At 50.8% G+C, this 18,493-nt stretch overlaps 1 protein-coding gene across 1 annotated transcript in view; it reads left to right on the top strand.

Moving 5' to 3' along the window:
* The first annotated feature begins 9,144 nt into the window (after positions 1 to 9,144).
* Positions 9,145 to 18,493, top strand: part of LOC102983293 (hexokinase-1) — a 57,987-nt gene continuing 48,638 nt past the window's right edge. The window contains exon 1 of the mRNA XM_028485320.2: positions 9,145 to 9,443. Within this exon, the coding sequence (XP_028341121.2) occupies positions 9,150 to 9,443 (294 nt within the window). The 5' untranslated portion in view covers positions 9,145 to 9,149. The remainder of the gene's footprint in view (positions 9,444 to 18,493) is intronic.

The following is an 18,493-nucleotide window of genomic DNA, read 5'->3' as shown; positions in this document are numbered from 1 at the left end:
GTTACGTCCTCCCTCCTGATGCACAGCAAAGCCGGTCTACTGACACCGGGTGGCAGTGAATGAAGTACAGCATGTACAGCATTTACTGCAGGGCACCAAGGGGCAGCTCGTGCTTGAAAGACTTTCAGGCAAGGGTTTTTTAAAGGGAGCACTAGGGGTGAGGGTTGCAGGGTGTGTGATCAGTTAGCAGATATCCTTCTGACTGGTTGGTGGTGAAGTAACAGGGGGATGTTTCAGGAATCTTATTCATCAGCCTTCTGGTTCCAGCCAGTCTGGGGTCTACGTGCTTGTGGTCAGCAAGTCACCACCGTCCACTGAGTGGGGGTCTTAATTTCTGCAGAACCACTCAAAGATATGCTTCAGATGTTATCTGTCTCCCTTCAGGAGGGACTAGGAGGCCTGTGACTATTGTCCTAATTATTAACTGCTCTTTGGAAATCAGGGAAGGCCAAACAAGAAGGGGGTGAGGGAGCATGGAGGGGCTTGTACGTGGGAAGACCCTGCAGGGGCCTGCTCAGTGTCAGTCCCCCCTTTTCTTTAAATTTTATTTTTTTATTTTTATTTTTTTTATTTTCATTTTTGGCTGTGTTGGATTTTCATTGTTGTACGAGGGCTTTCTCTAGTTGCGGCCAGCGGGGGCTACTCTTTGTTGCGGTGCCCGGGCTCCTCATTGTGGTGGCTTCTCTTGTTGCGGCACGTGGGCTCAGCTGCTGTGGCTCATGGGCTCTAGAGCACAGGCTCAGCAGTTGTGGCGCACGGACATAGTTGCTCTGCGGCATGTGGGATCTTCCTGGACCAGGGCTCAAACCCGTGTCCCCTGCATTGGCAGGCGGATTCTTAACCACTGCACCACAAGGGAAGCCGCCCGCCCCCTTTTCTTTGATATTCCTCAATCCTGAGGGGAACAGGGGAAGGACAAGAAAGGGAATAAAGTTTTGGATAGAGAGGTTAATCATAAACTTGGCAGGGGAACTCAGTTTTAGGGGGACTCGGCTTTACCCTCTGGCCAGAACTTGGTCCCCTGGCCACATCTAGTTGCAGGCTGGCTAGCCTTTATTCTGGGGCGCAGGGCCAGGGCACCTAAACATTAGAGCATTTATTAGTTAGGACACAGGGGAAATGGAAATTGTAGGATGCAGCTGTGTCACATACACTCTGCTTTATTTTTCCTTCTAGCGCCTGACATAAGGTACATTTGTGATTTGTTTACTGTCTGTCTCTCTCCACGGAATGTGGGCAGAGACTCTGTTTTGCTCACCTGCACATTTCTAGTGAACTAGGAAGTGCAGGGCACCTTAAGTGCTTCAGAAATATTTCTTGAGTGAATAAATGACAAGGGGAGGAATCGAGAAGAAAGGAAGTTTAAGAAGAAGAAATAACTGTGATGGGAGACAAATTGAGTTTCAGGTGCCCATGGGATCTAGGAGTTGATATTTACAGGCAGTTGGAAATATGGGTCTGGAGCTCAGGAGAGAGGTGGAGGCCGCAACTCTTGACAAAAGTGATTCTTTGGGTAGGGCACGTTGGGATGGACCCGCAGAAGACTGAGAGAAGGGGGAATACTCAAGTCAGCTCAGCTGAATCCACCAAACTAGACACCCCCCCCTTCCCCGCCCCTGCACTGGGAGGGGCAACTGCTTCCACACCTCCCTTATAGGCCCCTCTGTCACGGGTTCAGCCTCACCACTTGGTTTGAGAATGCCCTTTGTAAGAGTGAAACCACTTGGAGGTGATTCTGGGCGCTCCAAGGAGCTCCAGTCCTTTACGTCTCAGCATAGAAAGAATTCAGCGAGAGGCAAAGTGACAGATAAGAGGTGATTTATTAGAATAGGATGCTTGTGAGGCTTACAAGCAGGTGGACGAGAGGGTACCACACCCTGAGAACTTACTGGGCTACAGTTTTTTAAAAAAATTTATTTATTTATTTATTTATTTTTGGCTGCTTTGGGTCTTTGTTGCTGTGCACAGGCTTTCTCTAGTTGTGGCGAGTGGGGGCTACTCTTCATTGCGGTGCACGGGCTTCTCATTGCGGTGGCTTCTCTTGTTGCAGAGCACAGGCTCTAGGCGCACGGGCTTCAGTAGTTGTGGCATGCGGGCTCAGTAGTTGTGGCTCGCGGGCTCTAGAGTTCAGGCTTAGAAGTTGTGGTACATGGACTTCATTGCTCCGCAGCATGTGGGATCTTCCTGGACCAGGTCTTGAACCTGTGTCCCCTGCATTGGCAGGCAGATTCTTAACTACTGCACCACCAGGGAAGTCCCTGGGCTATAGTTTTATAATCAAAGGAAAAGTGGGGATGGGGAGAAGAACCCCTTCTTCCTCATTCGTTGGTAGACGTCATGCTTCCATCATCAGCTCCTCCTCCAGGTTGGGTGGAGGAGTTTTCTTGTCCCTACATGGTCAAGCTGGGACTGTCATGGCACTATGGAAAAATTACTTCAGGTCTCAGTACAATGAGGGTCTTTCTCTTTGAAATGTCACCTTTCCATAAATTATTGTTTTTTATGTGTGCAGAGAGCATGTCCTAGGGTCATTAACTTACTGAGCTCACTGGGCAGGATGTGGGTCTCATGCCATTATTGTTTTACTGTTTGGGGGCATGTCTCATGCTTCTGTTGCATGGTTTTGTTGCTAAGCAAGCCTACTTGGCTTTGTGGTTAAGAAAACTTGCTTTCTTGAGTGATCATTAACTTACAGGGGTCTCCCATATTTTTTTCTTTACTTACAATTCCCTAGTGGGATTAACTATTTAATTACCTGCTTTGTCCCTTTACTCTGTCCCTATCATTAGGGTTCTGCAGAGCCAGGATCCACGTGCCATGTTTTATAAATCTAACCAAGAATGGCTCAGTATACTAGGGGAGAAGCTCCCCAACTCAGGTGCTTGGACCCATCTGTGACTGAGCCGTCACTGGCCCTGGTTAAATAAAAGAAATAAAGACAATAGAGTAAAATGAATACTTCACCTTGTTAGAGCAGCAGGGTGGTCTTGAGTCAGACTGCCTGGGCTCAGATCCCAGCTTTTCCATCAGTAGCCCTGTGACCTTGGAGAAGTCACTTAATCTCCCTGTGACTCGGTGTTCTTATCTATAAAATGGGGATAAAATTAGTTTTTACCTCATTGGGTTGTTCTGTGGGTCAAGCAAGTTAATGTAAGTAAAGAATTTAGAACAATACCTGGTATGTAGTAAGTCCTACCTAAGCACTAGTATTTATTATAAAACCAAAGTATTTTGTTTGAAAACCAGCCCTTATGTTTACTTCTCTGGGTTAAAATAGTTCTTCCTTTAGGAAATTATGGTAGTGGGAGATGGAAATTACAATGAAAAAGAATCCTTTCTTAGCAAAATGAAAAGCCAGTGCCTAGGTTTTGTCTGTATGTTTAATTTGCTGGCCTGTGCAATCCCATAGCCTGGGAACCCTGCCCAAGTGTTGACACGGACTCCCCTATGGGAGCATTTCCCTCCATATTTTGGAGCTAATTCTAAGGAGTAGTATTGAGGAGGACCTTCTATTGGACCTGTGAAGTTGGCTGTGTGTGGGCATTGGGGAGAACTATCCCAGGAAACTCAGGGTAACCAGCAGGGTGATTTAAGATTGCTCTGTTCCAACACGATATGGACATCCTTTGGGGCAGGAGCTGGCCTCAGATAAGGGGCAGGGCTGAAGCCAGGCAGGCCTCAGAGGTCTGGTTAACCTTTCTTCCTGCAGGCCATTATTCTTTATGCACAGGAGGCTCATCAGGTTCAGAGGCAATGGAATGAAGATGGGATGTCCAGGAATTGACAGGACCAGACTGGGCTTTCCTTTGGCTTCCCTGAGGGACTGTCACCCCTAAAGGGTAGTAGAAGACTTTTGGGGACAGAAGCTGAGCAAGGTGTCTCTAGGGGGTCAGGCCCTTTCTGAGCCAGGTAAATAGGTCAGGGTTGAGCAAGGGGCAGGCAGGCAGGGACCTTAATGAAACCTGAGAGGGCTGGGACTTGGGTGAAGCAAGAGAGGTGCTTAGGGTGCAAGGCCTCTCAGTCCCGGCCCTAATACCTGAGGCCTTCGGTCTACAAATTCCAGTTATCGGTTGAAAGTTGAAATGCCTACAGGGGCCAGTCAGCTGTGTGTACCAGTGAACAGGTGGGCTGGGTGGGGCCTGGGCAAGCTGCAGCACACCTGCCTTGTCTGAAGGGGGCAGTGGTGCTCAGTGCCGGCTGGTTATTGCCAGTGATAACGTGGTCTCTGTGTGGCTAGACTTTAGATGCCAGAAACCTGGATTTTAAAGTGACATGTGGGCTTCCCTGGTGGCGCAGTGGTTGAGAGTCCGCCTGCCAATGCAGGGGACACGGCTTCGAGCCCTGGTCTGGGAAGATCCCACATGCCACGGAGCAACTGGGCCCGTGAGCCACAACTACTGAGCCTGCGCGTCTGGAGCTTGTGCTCCGCAGCAAGAGAGGCCACGATGGTAAGAGGCCCGCGTACCGCGATGAAGAGTGGCCCCCGCTCGCCGCCACTAGAGAAAGCCCACGCACAGAAACGAAGACCCAACACAGCCAAAAATAAATAAATAAATAAATAATTTAAAGTGACATGTCATTTTCAAGTGTTGGCTCATAAAACATTTGGTGGGCCAAATAAGAGGTTTTAGCCTGGTGGTTGTTGATCTATAACCTCTGTTGTGATGTTGGAGGGCAGCACTTCGGGCGAATGCGAGAGGAAAGGAGGCAGGCTGAGGTGATTTTCCAACCCCAGACACTCCTCACCAGCCTTCTCACGCAGGAAGCAGAACTGTGCAAAGCTGATGAGAAAGTCATGATGAACTTGCATCCAGTGTGCTCCAGATCTGTAGGACCACTAGGACCCTGGAAGAACCACTGGTCGGCAGCATCCAAGAGAGACTGCTGAAAGTATTACCAGTCAATCCATTTCAGACATTTCCTCCAGATGTCCCCGTAGAAAGTAAGGGTCTAAATCAGTCATTTTCATTCCTGGCAGTCCCTGGGACTCCCCTGGGGAACTTTCAAAAGGATGTTTGGACTGCACCCCAGGTCAATTCAGCCATCATCTCTGGGGCTGGGGCCTGGGTATCAGCATTTGTAAAAGCTCTCCAGGTCATTTTTTTTTTTTTGGCCGCACCACACGGCTTGAGAGGTCTTAGTTCCCCGACCTAAGTGATCGAACCCGGGCCCACGGCAGTGAAAGCACTGAGTCCTAACCACTGGACCGCCAGGGAAATCCCAACACCACGGATCTAACTAATATAAACACTGGGTCAGGGTCCCTTCCTGGTGCTTCTTTTCAGAACGTGCTGTGCACAACAGGCCCCTCACTGTGTCAGGAGTCCAAGATGCTGCCCTGGTGTGGGCACTGGCCTTACTCTTTTCTTTTTTTGCTTTCTCTTTCTCTTTGAGACCTTAAACAAGCTCTTTAAATTCCATAACCCTCATCGACTGATTAAGTGGGGATAATGATATTTGCCCTTCTAACCTCACCAGCCTGTTATCAGGAGAAATGAGGCAATAAATGAGAAACTACTCTGTAAACTGTCAACATTATGCAAGCATTGCTGTTACAAGTGTGCTGCCAGATGCTGGGGTACAGCTTTGATCCGCTGCAGAGAATTTCTGGTGTAAAGTTTTAGTGCCATGGGTCTGATGCAAATTGTTTCATTCTGACTTAGCTGCAGCCCTCATTCTCTTATCAGCAGGGGTGTTTTGTGGGTTGGCAGCCCAGCACTGTCTGACCCTCCACCCGCCATCCCAACTCATACAGGAGGAAGCCCAGTAAATGAACAGAGAAACCCAGGGGACTTCTGGGAGAGGGGAGGGCCATCTCGAGGGTGAGGAGAGACCTGTGGAACTAGGTTTCCCATGGTCCAGGTCTTAGCTGCTTTTCCTCAGGGTCTGTGGAGTAATCAGCAAAGGGACTTGGCTGGGGTCCAAGAGATACGTGACAGCACAAGAGAGGCAGAATAATAAAGAAGTGCAAGGGATGATAACTGGCATGACAGAAAGGGGAGACAGGCCCAGCTCTGAGCCCAGTGTGGGACATAGCAGTGCAGAATGGACTCTGGCCTCAGGAAGCTGTCTGATTGGGGCAGATAAGGCCACCCCCCAGAAGACAGTCAAAAATATCAGGCAGACTGTTATGACTCAGTGTTACTTATCTGAGAACCAGGCTGCAGTGAGGTGGTGGGGAAGGATGGACAGAGCACTGGCTGGGCAAGATGGCCCACCTGCTGCCTCTCACATTCTTAGTCTGTAAAGAAGAGTCTTGGTCTAGATCTAGATGGACCCTGAGCACAGTCCGAGTTTGCCCTGTGGAGGTGCTGAGGCCTGGGAGACTGCAGTGAGTAGCCGTGGTCAGGGAAGACTTTATGGGGAGGGTGGGAGAGCTGGGCCTTCGGTGAGAGGGACACTGGTCAGGTGGAGGTGAGTGGAGAAGGCCGAGCAAGCAAAGAAATATGAGCAGGGGCTCCACCAGGATGGATGTGGAGTGGGCCAAGAAGAGTGGGAAGTGGCTTCGCTGTGGCCAACAGGGGAGGAAGAGATAAGTGGGGAAGAGTGGAGTCAGATTACAGAGGGCCTCAGACACCAGGCAGAGACGTTTGAACCACTCCGTCAGGAAGGAGGGAGCCACCCAGGGGTTTTGGGCAGGGTTATGCTGTGATTAGGCTGCTTTTTAGCAGGAGTAATGTGGCTGGGGCCTCAGAATGACTTGGATGGTGGGAAGCCAGGAACCAGGGAGGGCAGCTAGAAGACTCTTGCAATATTTCTGGCATGGGCTGATGAGGACTGAGGGTTGAGAGGAGGCGGTGGGGCAGGCCTAGAGATAGTTCTCAGGAAATACTGATAGGCCTTGGGACATGGCTGCATTCAGGGGGTGGGGAGGAGTGAGTCACCTTAAGAAGCAGTTTCTCTCTCGAAGGCAGGGAAGAGAAAGCACTGGCAGCCTTCCTGCCTGCAAACAGAACATCTCCGGGTAGCCTGGCCATTGGAAGGGTTAGCTTCTCCCTAGCTCCAGTTCAGATAAGACATCTCAGTTGTAATGGGGGCTTGGTGATGATGCTGGCTGGGCCTGTGTTAAGGGGTATGTGTGCTCCTGATCGCTGCACTGGGCTCATTCCACCTTCGAGTGCCAGGCCGGCCGTGGGCTGAGTGTGAGACAGAGCAATTAACAAAGCACAGTTCTTGATCCTGCTGAGTCTGGCAGAATCACATTCGCAAGACTCAAATGGCACTTGAGAACAACCAAACTGTTCCCATTCACCCAATTTTGCTTTATGGCCATGCAGGTGGTATAAGTGTTTGATGGATGCCAGGAAACCTCTCTGTTCCTGGTTTATAATGATACTATCCAGGGGGCAGATCCAGGTTTTGTGATGCTTTAAAGCTTAAAATAATTTTGGGGAGCCTCTTTGGAAAATAATTCAAAATTACAAATATAAAATTGATAGGCCCTCTGAGGACCTAGAATTGGGGGAATGCAAGCAAGAAGCCCTGAAGTGTAAACCTCATCAGCTTCCCAGTCAATCTTATGATAATACCTACCATTTATTAATTGTATATTACAAGCAGGTATTTTATTTGTAGTATTTCACAGCAACCAAGGGAGGTAGGTGGGCATTAGTATCTCCATGTTATAGATGAGGAAGCAGGCTCACAGAGGTGACCCTGGATGCCACAGCCATAAAGCTAGGGGGCAGGGGCTGTGCTCTGGACTGAGGGCTCTGGCCTCAAGGGCTACAACCGAGACCCTCTTCAATTGGTGATGTCAAAGCCATGCCCCTGAGGGCTGTTCTGGACCTAAACCACCCCCTCCTGACTCCACTGTACCTTTCTTAGGCCTGGCCAGGGGCACCCAGGATCCAGGGCCGGGGTAGAGGTTATGGGGTTGGACACTGGCCATCTCAGGGCACCATGTGGTGCAGCCTTGGTTCAAGTATCATGGCCTATTTAGGGAGAGGCTACATACGACTGGGAGGACAGCAAAACCCAGGGGTGAGCACTCGTTTTGAAAACACACAGACCCAAAGTCTAATCCTGGATCTACAGCTTTCTGGTTGTACAGCAAGACACATGGCCTCAGTGAGCCTCCACTTGCTTACCCGTTGAATCGGAATAGTAACCACTGCTTTGTATTTTGAGCTCATTACCTGTCCTTTGGTAAGGCAGTGAAGCTCCTGGTGGTGTTTGGCACACAGAAGCAATTAATCTAAGAATCCTATGGTTGCCATCAGTCCTAGTAGCAGCATAAACACCTCTGATTCCTCACCTCCCTTTCCCCCTTTAAAGCGGAATGGTTTTCTAGGGATTCCTCCCAGCCCAGCTAACTTCCTCCGGGAAGTGAGAAAGGTGGCACCTAGGAGGGGCGCCCAAACTGTCCCCCAGACTCCAGCGATCCTGGGTGCTCAGGGGGCCAGGGGGGGATGGGGACAGGCCGGGGCCTGCAGCTCAAGTCCCGCCCAGCGGGCGTGCGCCCTTCGGGAGGGCTGGCCGTAAGAACCGGTGACTCAAGGGCGGACGCTGTGGGGCGTCGCTCTTGGTTTAGCAACTCAAATCCGCCAGCCGGGGATTAGGCCTGGAGGCGCCGCAGCACGGGCGGGCCAGGGTGGGGCGGGCTGGAGTGGGATGATGCTCCGTCGGTGAGGGCCCAGGTGGGGCTCGTTGCTCGGCCCCTTGGGCCCGCAAGAGCCGGTTGGCGTGGTGACCCGGTGCGAGCACCGCGAAGCCTCCGGGATCTCGCTTCCGCCGCCACAGGCCCCGCTCGCTTTCCACGCCCACTTCTTCGAGCCCCCCCTCCGGGCGTCTCCCCTTCCACGGAACTCCCAGGGGCGAGCCCTAATTTCCAAGGAAGGGGACCGCCCCCTCTAGGCTGCCCCGTTCGGCAGCAAGCCGGGCCGGGCGATGCCTGCTCTCGCGTCCCGAGCCTCCCCGCCTGCGCCCCGCCGGAGCAGGGCGCCGCCACGCGTGACGGTGCGCCCGCGACAGAACCTCCCGCCCCTGCGCCGGCTCCCTACGTGGGGGACGTGCAGGGAGATGCCTGGCTGTGGGGGATTTCGCGGCGTCGCCCGCCCCCTTTCCGGCGCGGGGAGGAGCAGCCACCGAGCCCCCCCGGCCCTGGCCCGGCCGCGACCGCCCGGCGCTGCAGAGGCGCGCGGCAGCCAATGGGCGCCGAGGAGGTGGGCCGGCTGGAGGCTGTCACCCTCGCGGGGACGGGAGCGCGGAGACTGGGAGCGCGCGAGCCGCCGCCGCGCCCCAGGTCGTGGGGGAGGAGCGGCCGGAGGAGGAGGAGGAGGAGGAGCCGCGGAGCTGCAGCCCAGGGACCACTGCTCACCCAGGCTGCGGAAGACAGACGCCGGCCCCAAGCCTGCCGCTCCGCGCCCCCGACCGCCAGCATGATCGCCGCGCAGCTCCTGGCTTATTACTTCACCGAACTGAAGGATGACCAAGTCAAAAAGGTGAGCCCCCGCCGGCGCCGCCGCCCGGCGCTCTGCCCGCAACGTTGCATTCCGGTATCCGCTCGCCGCCGCAGCCGCCTCCATCCTCCCGCGCCCAGCCTCCCCCAGGCCAGCATTGGACCGCAGGGCGGTGGGGAAGGCTTCGCCCTTTGATTCTTCCCGGGATCGTATGCGTGTGTGTGTGTGTGTGTGTGTGTGTTTGTATGTGTGTGCGCGTGTGTGTGTGTGTGTTGGGGGGTGGGGGGGGAGACCCCCGAGACTGGACTGCCTGCTGCAGTGTCCTTGAAACGGGATGTGGATGTCAAATGGGCCCCCGGGCCATGCGGGGAGAGTGACCATGTGGCAACTGGTGGGTTGGTCCACAGGGCCTGTTTGGTACGGTCCGAGCGCCATGGGCGGAGGATCACAGAGATGCTGGGGAGGTGAGCGCGCAGCAGGCGAGGGTGCTGGCTGGAGACCATGCATCCCATATTTGGGGTTCCCGGTGGAGGGCGTCGGGTGCCCGGAAAAGCTGCCACCCCGGCTCTCCCAGTTGTTGCGGCTGCTCCTTAATCTGAAGACGGGGCGACCGGCACGGCTTCCTGGAACAAGAAGCGTGGAGGCCACCGGAAACTTTGCTCATAGGCCTCAGGTCTTGAGCGGCATGTCTGAATGGAATTTTTTTATCCCTCTACGTGACCGTTCTGCTCTCTTAAGCTGTAATTTCCAGCCAGCCCAGTGAGCTCAAATAAGAGACTGGTCTTTTGCGTCGGATGGAGGCCTTGACATGTATGCTTGTGGCATGTGTGTACTTGCACAAGGACACATTTCCCTACCCTGAGGTATTGCTGCCTTTAACTTCTGTCTAGCATAAAATCCTGTCTGCTGGCAGGTGTTAAAGGTGTATCTCTTCCTTATACCACCTTTGGCATCAAGTTTTTGAGAAACAGCCTAAGCTGTAGGGACGCCCATTTTATCATTGCCACGCCTGACAGATCTCCTGACCCACCCACACCCAGAATGGATGACATTATTGCTGGGATAAACTGGGGTGGACAGCAAAGTCAACCTGACTTTGGAGTTCAAACAAAGGAGCTGTACCTACAGGTGAGAGGCAGGAGCCACAGGCCTGCAGCCACAGAATGTTCAGTGCTCTTCCTAACCACCCAAGACAGCCCCCTCCTCTGGCACAATAGGAAACGGGCCTGCTAAGGGCAGTGACCTCATCAAGGTCACCCGAGGAGTTAGAGGGAGAGCCAGGGCGGGACCCAGGTCTCCGCCTCCCTCCACTGGGAACTTGACTGAGGCTCCTCCTGGAAGTCAGCTGAGGGGGAGGTGCTGAGACAGAGGCATTGGGGATGCTGCTTGGATCCTGGGTCCTGCGCTGAGTGGGGACCAGAGTTGGGTAGTTAGGAGACAGGCCTGGGAATCTGCCATGGTCCCTCATGGCTACAAGTGGCAGTGACTATGGAGTTGTCAAACCGTGGGACTCAAGCTCACGCCCGTGGAGCACCCTGGAGCCTCCTTCTGACCACTGAGCTTGGGGAGCTCTGCACGTCAACATGTGCATTTCACCAGTTTTCTTCAGTGGTGTTGTGTATCCTTGATGTTCTCCTCATTTCACAGTGGGGGATTTAAGGCATAGATGAGTTCACTGCCCTCTCCCTGCACACGGTGCCCTCTGTAGCTCAAGACAGCAGATCACTAAGGTGGGGACCCGAATGACCTTGTAAGCCTCCAGCATCCACACCCACCAACATCTGTGTGGCCGCCAGAGGCCAGGCTGGGTTGAGGTTTGGACTGCCCTCAGTGGGACCTATTTTATCAGGCACGCAGTATCTAGTGTGGCCCCAGAGCCTTCCACTCTCGTGGTGGCCTGAGTCACACTCTATCCACCAGGCTCCTGTAGGCATCTGACTGTGTGACTTCTGAATCAATTGATCCTCAAGTCCCTCCTCTGAGATTGGCATTCTGAAATTCCCTCCCCGCCCTCCTCTGGCGTCAGAACCTTGCTGGAGGTGGGTCTTGAGGCCAAAGCTTCCACCAGATAATATTATTGGTCAAGGAGAGTCTTAAAAACAGGCTGGCTTTCTTGTACCTCATGGAGGAGTTCTCAGGCTGCTTTCTATGGGGGGAGTATGTGGATTCCTACCAGGGGGTCACCTTGGCCTTCCTGATGGGCTGTGTGACTCTGCCATCTGTGACTGTGGTCCTCAGGAAGCTTCCTGGGCCTCCTGAGCACATAGTGGGTACTTGTTCTGATGGCCTAGTCAGTTTTCCCGGCCCCTACTCGAGCAGATCCTGGGAGCCTCCATGTGCTCTCCTGGGACTCAGGACTTTTTAGAGACCAGCTTTTCCTACCTGCCACTTACCCTGGGACTCCAAGGTAAGTCTTCCACTTGCAGGACTCCAAGCCCTGTTCTTCCTGAGGGAACTGGGCCCTACCTGCAACCTGATGAGGACCCAATGAAGACAGCCCTCACCCCACCGTACCTGCCAATGTGGGCAGCCATGGTGATTCAGCCCTCCAGCCCTAGGTGGCCTCTGGAGCTCTGGAGACAGCTCTGGCATCCCGCACTAATCCACATCCATCTACTTGCCCTCTAGCCTGGGTGTAGAGGGAAGATGGGGATGGTGCCAGGGAAGGTTTGTGGGATTGCTCAGGATACAAAAGTGATCATGAAAGGGTATCATTTCTCTCCCCATTGCCTATGAGACACATCAGTAATTGAGCCTCATAAATACATCCTGGGTTGAAACAGGCCAAGCATCTGGCTTCCCAGCCTGGAGTCCCATTTTCCAGACTGCATCTGCATAGTGTTGGATGATGTGGTGTGGTGAAAAGGGTGTCATGGCATTAGACTGAAGTTAAGTATAAAACATAGATTTCCCTTTTACTCTTCGAGTGCTTTTAGGAGGAAAAGGATGCACATGTGTGCTTGTGAAAGATACCATTCATCAGAATACCAGACATCTGTTAATTCTGCAGCTAGAGCCTGGGTCTTTTGACCTCCAAGTAACTTTTAACATGCCTCTCATCTTGCCTGCTTCCTCCACTTGGGTTAGCCATTAAGAGGTCGAAGGAGGGTAAAGGATTACGTAGTGCTCTGTTCCTTTAGGGAAGGAAGATGGGTCCAGCAAGGTCAGAACTTGGCCTCTAAAGAAAAACTAGACTTCCTTTCCTTCAGGGTTGACAGATGGCGAGCAAATGCCAGTGGATTTTCTCTGGGAGGGATCCCCATGACCCTAAGGAATCCCCGTAAGCAGGTGAGCAACAGGTGTGATTTGTCCAATGGCTGAACCCAGAGTCCTCGAGTGGTTGGCTCAGGAAGGCAGAGGAGAGTATGCTTAGCAGTTAAAGGGCTACCAAGTTCTTTTTCCTTGGAGCCCATGTATTCCAGCGACAAAAGCAAGCATTTAAAAAATGCCCATTTCCTTATTGCTCGGGGGTGAGAGAGACGAGAGTTGGAAAATTATGAAAACTATCTCATGCACCTTTTGATCTGGCGTTATACAAGCATCCAGTAAGAGCCTCACTCCCTGGGGAATCTTCATTTCATAATCCCTGTCCCCTCTACCTCGGATGTTCCTTGGAGTTCTCCCCCTAAGAAAGTGCCCAGCACTTCATTTGGTTTGATAATTTGGGATTGTCGTGAGGGAATAAACTGGGAAAGTGGGTGGGTATGCAGGACTTTCACATCTGGCCGTGCTGCGCTGTCCTCCCACACTCCTCCTGTTTTCTGGAGAAGGCATGGGCAGCTTTCTCCTAAAAAGACTGATTTGTCTCCATGTGTGTCTGCAGTCAGGGGTTCCTGCCTGATAGAATTAGCCACTGGAGTCAGCTCTGAACATGCCTGAGGAGGCCCTGGAGGAGATGCTGGATAAAGAGGCATCCATACAGCTCCATGTCCAGGAAGCAGTCGTGGCTAGACTGCAGGCACCTGCTTATTGATTTGAGGCCCTTTAGAATCAAATCCGATCATGGGAACTCAATCATTTCTTCAGAAAATGTTTGAGTCCTTTATTATGTGCAGAGTATTGTGCTAGGTTGGGGTGACAACTATAAACCTGGTAGAAATAGTCCCTAATCTCATGGAGTATAAATAATTATTTGCTGTCTTATGATAAGTGCAAAACAGAGAATGCTATGAGAGCTATAGGGCCCAGTGGTCAGATCTTGGGTGGGAAATCACTAGCCTAAGAGTTGCTTAAAGCCAGGCTGTAAGGAATTCCCTGGTGGTCCATTGGTTAGGACTTGGCAGTTTCACTGCCAACGGCCCGGGTTCGATCCCTGGTTAGGGAACTAAGATCCCACAAGCTGTGCAGCACGGCCACAAAAAAAAAAAAGAAAAAAAATCAGGCTCTAAATGAACAAATGGAAATATTATACTTAGAAACTTCATAAGGGAGAGTCGAATAGATAGTTACCAAAATGTAGGTTTGCTAGGGCTTCCCGGGTGGTGCAGTGGTTGAGAGTCCGCCTGCCGATGCAGGGGACGCGGGTTCGTGCCCCGGTCCGGGAAGATCCCACATGCCGTGGAGCGGCTGGGTCCGTGAGCCATGGCTGCTGAGCCTGCGCGTCCGGAGCCTGCGCGTCCGGAGCCTGTGCTCCGCAATGGGAGAGGCCGCAGCGGTGAGAGGCCCGCGTACCACACACACACAAAAAATGTAGCTTTGCTTTCTCTTTTTTTTTAATGGGTTGTTATCGCTGAGCATCCCAAGACACTTTCTGGGTGCCATGTCAGATAGCAATTGTGTGTGTAGCTATATGTGTGCGTATATGTATATATGTCTGTCTATACCTAACAATACACATAGACACACTAACATGCATGTGTGTATGTGTATGCTTTCATCTGAACTTTCAGAAACCTGAGTGATGATGTCACAACAGGAAGTATTATTCCTGAGCTCCCAGGGCAGCTCCCTCCCCCTCGCAGCTCCTCCCCTGGACATCCTGCTGCCTTGTGTACTGTGGACAGAAGGCAGAGATTTTATTCCCCATTTAGAAACAGGGACTGACTGGAGGCCCAGAGGAGATGAGTGACTCTCAAGGTCTTAGAAAATCTGGAATGGGATCCAGAGGGCCATTCTTGCTCCCCCCTGCTTCTTTCCTTTAGGAGAAAAACCCATCTTTGTTGATTTAAATAATTTAACTTGGAATCTGTATTTTAATTCTCTCCCCCACAAATCAATACATATGAGTTAATTTTTTATTATGAAATATTCGAGGAGCGTAAAAAATATTGAAGTTAGCATAACAAAGACTTGTGTATCCACTCCTCAGCTTGCGAGGTAACAGACACAGTTACAATTACATTACAGACACAACTGAAACCCCTTCTATGCCCATCTTCAAGTCACATTCATTTTTCCTGCCAGAGGTGACCTCTGTCCTAAATTTGGTGTTTATCATTTCCTTCATGTTTTAATATTTTTATTACATATCATGTATCTATGAACAAACAGTATGTAGTGTTACTTTATATGGCTTTAACCTTTTGTAAATGGTGTTATCCTGTTTGTATCCTTCTGCAACTTGCTTTTTTTTAAGTTCAACATTGTATATTTGACATTCTTCCATGTTGATCTGTATACCTCTGTTTCATCAATTTAAACTGCCGTATGCCCTTACATTGTGTGAATATGCCAAACGAATTTATTCTTTTGGTAGGCCTTTGAGTTTCTGATTTTTCAAATTACAGACAGGTGCCCCCGTGACCCTTCTGTACACACGTAAGTTGCTCTAGGCTGTGTTTCTCGGGCTGAAATTGCTCAGTGGAGGAGTGAGTGCATCATCCCACTTTTAAGATTTTGCCAAATTGCCTCCGTGGTCATGTCAGCTCCCAGTCCAGTCAGAAGTTTGTACAGGTTCATATGGTTCCACAGCCAACCTTTGGTTACAGTAAAACCTTTAAATTTTTTAATAGGTAATTTTGAAAGAAACTGTTTCTTCCCAGCCATTTCCATTCACATACAACATTTGAGCTTGGCTTAAAATTAGCCATTTCCTAGTTTACCTTATGAAGGGGAGCCCTTGCTGCCACGTATTACTGAGTGAGGTTGACAGCTCACTGTGAGCAGTGCCCACCCCATTGGCTGCTAGCACAGTGCCCAGGTGGTGGTGGGGTAGGGCGTACAGAGACAGGCTTGTGAGGGCTCTCTGTGTCCCCTTGTGCTCTAGCATGAATCCGTTAAACTTTTCTGGGAATTAAAACAAACAAGTGTGCTTTTGCCTGCTCACACTCTCTTCCTGGGTGGATCTGACTGGGGCAGGGCTGGCTTATCTGTCCCCTAAACGTTTCTCTATTACAGAAAGCTCAAGCCGGCAGCCTCTCTCAGACTATCTTCCGTAAAAGGAGAGGGTGGCTGTGTGCCACCTGCCCCCGCCAAGGCACACTGCAGTGTGAGGTCCGCAGCCCAGCCCTTTGCAAACGCGGTCCCTGGGGAGGCAGAAAATGTCAGATCATGTTCATCTGATTGCATGCTTGGTTACAGGCTCGCAGATGCCGCGGCCTTGAGGGGGCCTTGGAGGGAAGGGTGCACTGAATGCCTACTGGGGCCTCTCTTTCCTAAAATGGGTCTTATTTAATCATCAATAGTAACAATACTAATCGAAGCCAACATATATAATGCCTGTCACATTTGCTGCACCAAAGGCATTACATCCTCACAGGTCCCCCGTGAGGTGGGTACCCTTATGATCGCCACTTTTGGATGAGGACCCTGAGGCTCAGATATAAACAGAAGAGCCAGCATTCAGACGCATTAAGTCTGCTGGCAGAGCCCCTGCTTTTTTTTTTTTAATTGAGATATAAGTCACATACCATAAAACTTACCATTAAAAATTTTTTTTTAATAAATTCATTTATTTTATCTTTGGCTGCATTGGGTCTTCGTTGCTGCACACGGGCTTTCTCTAGTTGTGGTGAGTGGAGGCTACTCTTCGTTCTGGTGCGTGGGCTTCTCGTTGCGAAGCACGGGCTCTAGGCGTGTGGGCTTCAGTAGTTGTGGCTCGCGGGCTTAGTTGCTCTGTGGCATGTGGGATCTTCCCGGACCAGGGCTTGAACCCGTGTCCCCTGCATTGGCAGGCAGATTCTTAACCACTGCGCCACCAGGGAAGCCCAACTTGCCATTTTAAAGAGTGCAAGTCTGTGGTGTCTAGTACTTTCACAAGGTTGTACAACCATCACCACCATCTATTTCCAGAACATTTTCATCACCCCCAAAAGAAACCCCATACCCATTAAGCAGTCACTCCCCATTGCTCCCTCCACCCTGGTATCTACTAATCTACTTTCTTTTTTTTAATGGATTTGCTTCTTCTGGACATTTCATATGAATGGAATTATATAATGTGTGACCTTTGTGTATGGTTTCTTTCACTTAGCATGTTTTCAAGGTTCATTCATACTATAGCATGTATGAGTACTTCAGTTCTTTTTATTACTGAATAATATTGAGTTGTTTCTGTATACCACATTTTGTTTATGCATTTGTTTGTTGAGGGACATTTGGGTTGTTTCCACTTTGCGGCTGTTATGATAATGCTGATGTGAACAGTCTTCCCTGTGTGGACATACGCTTTCATTTCTTTTGGGTATGTGTGTAGGAGTGGAATTGCTGGGAGAGCCCCTGCTTCTGTCCACCTGAGGAAGGCATCATCTCCATTTAGAAATGAGGACACTGAGGCCTCCACCTAGTGAAGTGACTTGCTGACCACACAGCTCATGAGTGATAGGGACAGAAACACTACCAGGTCCCCTGACTCAGAAACCCATGTTCTTTCCACCATAACACATCCAACTCTGATTTTGCTGTTGAGGGAAACAGATTCAAGGAAGGAAAGAGCCGGGGCCAGGGCAGAGCTGGGCACGAGACCCTCCAAACTCCCCCGATTCCCATTCCTCTTTCCTCCCCAGCCTCCCCAGCACCAGCACACTGGTTTGTGCCTGCCGTTCCCACCCCTCCACCCGCAAGCTGCTCAGTGTTGACCAGCTCCCTCCACTTGGGCAGGAAATTGACCCGATAAAGTCTTTTACAGTGAATGTTAGTTTTTCTCTGGTTTTCAAATTTTTCTCTGTACCCTTTTCATTTGCCCCCTTCCCTCCATCCTGTTTGCAGTTAAAAGAGGACACTTGGGGAGGCCAGTGCTTACCCTGCAAGACCTCCCGATGCTCCCTATAAGGCATTATTATTCTAGCTTTCTCTCCCAGCCTCTGCCTGGCCCTACTGTAAGCAGCTGATTTCCTTGATTGATTGACACGTGGGGTTTGCCTTCCGCCTTGTTATTCAGTCTGATCTCATTTCTCTAATGTCCCCTGGTGCCTTCCGGGACCCTCTCTGGGTGGGTGGGGTGAGTCGAGTTGGAGACTGCAGGCCATCCTTGTAACAAAGACACCAACTCACATTTGCAAAGTTCTGTTCCACTTTCAAAATACTTTTACATGCTTGATTTAGTGAAGTCCTTCTGGCAAGCTTGGGTGTAGGTGTTTCTTTTGTCTGACACTAGTAGGCAGCTCTCACTGTGCATGCAGATCCAGGACTTCGGTCCAGGGCTTCAGGCTTCCAAAGCAGTGCATTGCAGTGGGCTCCCAGCAGAAATCATCACCCAAGGCTCCCATGATGGGGATGTGATTGGCGTGCTAGAGCCCTGCTGTCCACAACAGTAGCCACCAGCCACATGTGGCTCTTGAGCGCTTGAAATGTGGCAAGTCTGGTTTGAGATGTGCTGTTGAACATAAAATACAGGATTTTGAAGACTCTGTATGACAAAGATATATAAAATCGCTCATTGATCATTTAAAAAATATTAATTACATGTGGGAATAATATGTTGGATGTATTGGTTTAAATGTTATTAAAATTAATTTCACCTGTTTTAAAAAAATCTGGCTACTAGAAAATTTTAAATTACATATGTGGCTTGCATTGTATTCCTGCTGGAAGCTCTCTGCTAGACAGGGAATTTTATGGCTCAGAAGTTCAGGCAGAGGCACTCTGCATTTAAAGCAGTGGGTTCCTGTGGTCCTGGGGCCTCAATTTCCTCATCTATAAAGCCAGGAGCCTGG

Source organism: Physeter macrocephalus, unplaced genomic scaffold (genome assembly GCF_002837175.3).
Source record: "Physeter macrocephalus isolate SW-GA unplaced genomic scaffold, ASM283717v5 random_269, whole genome shotgun sequence".
NCBI classification, from domain to species: Eukaryota; Metazoa; Chordata; class Mammalia; order Artiodactyla; family Physeteridae; genus Physeter; species Physeter macrocephalus.
This window is presented reverse-complemented; position numbering and strand designations above follow the sequence as displayed.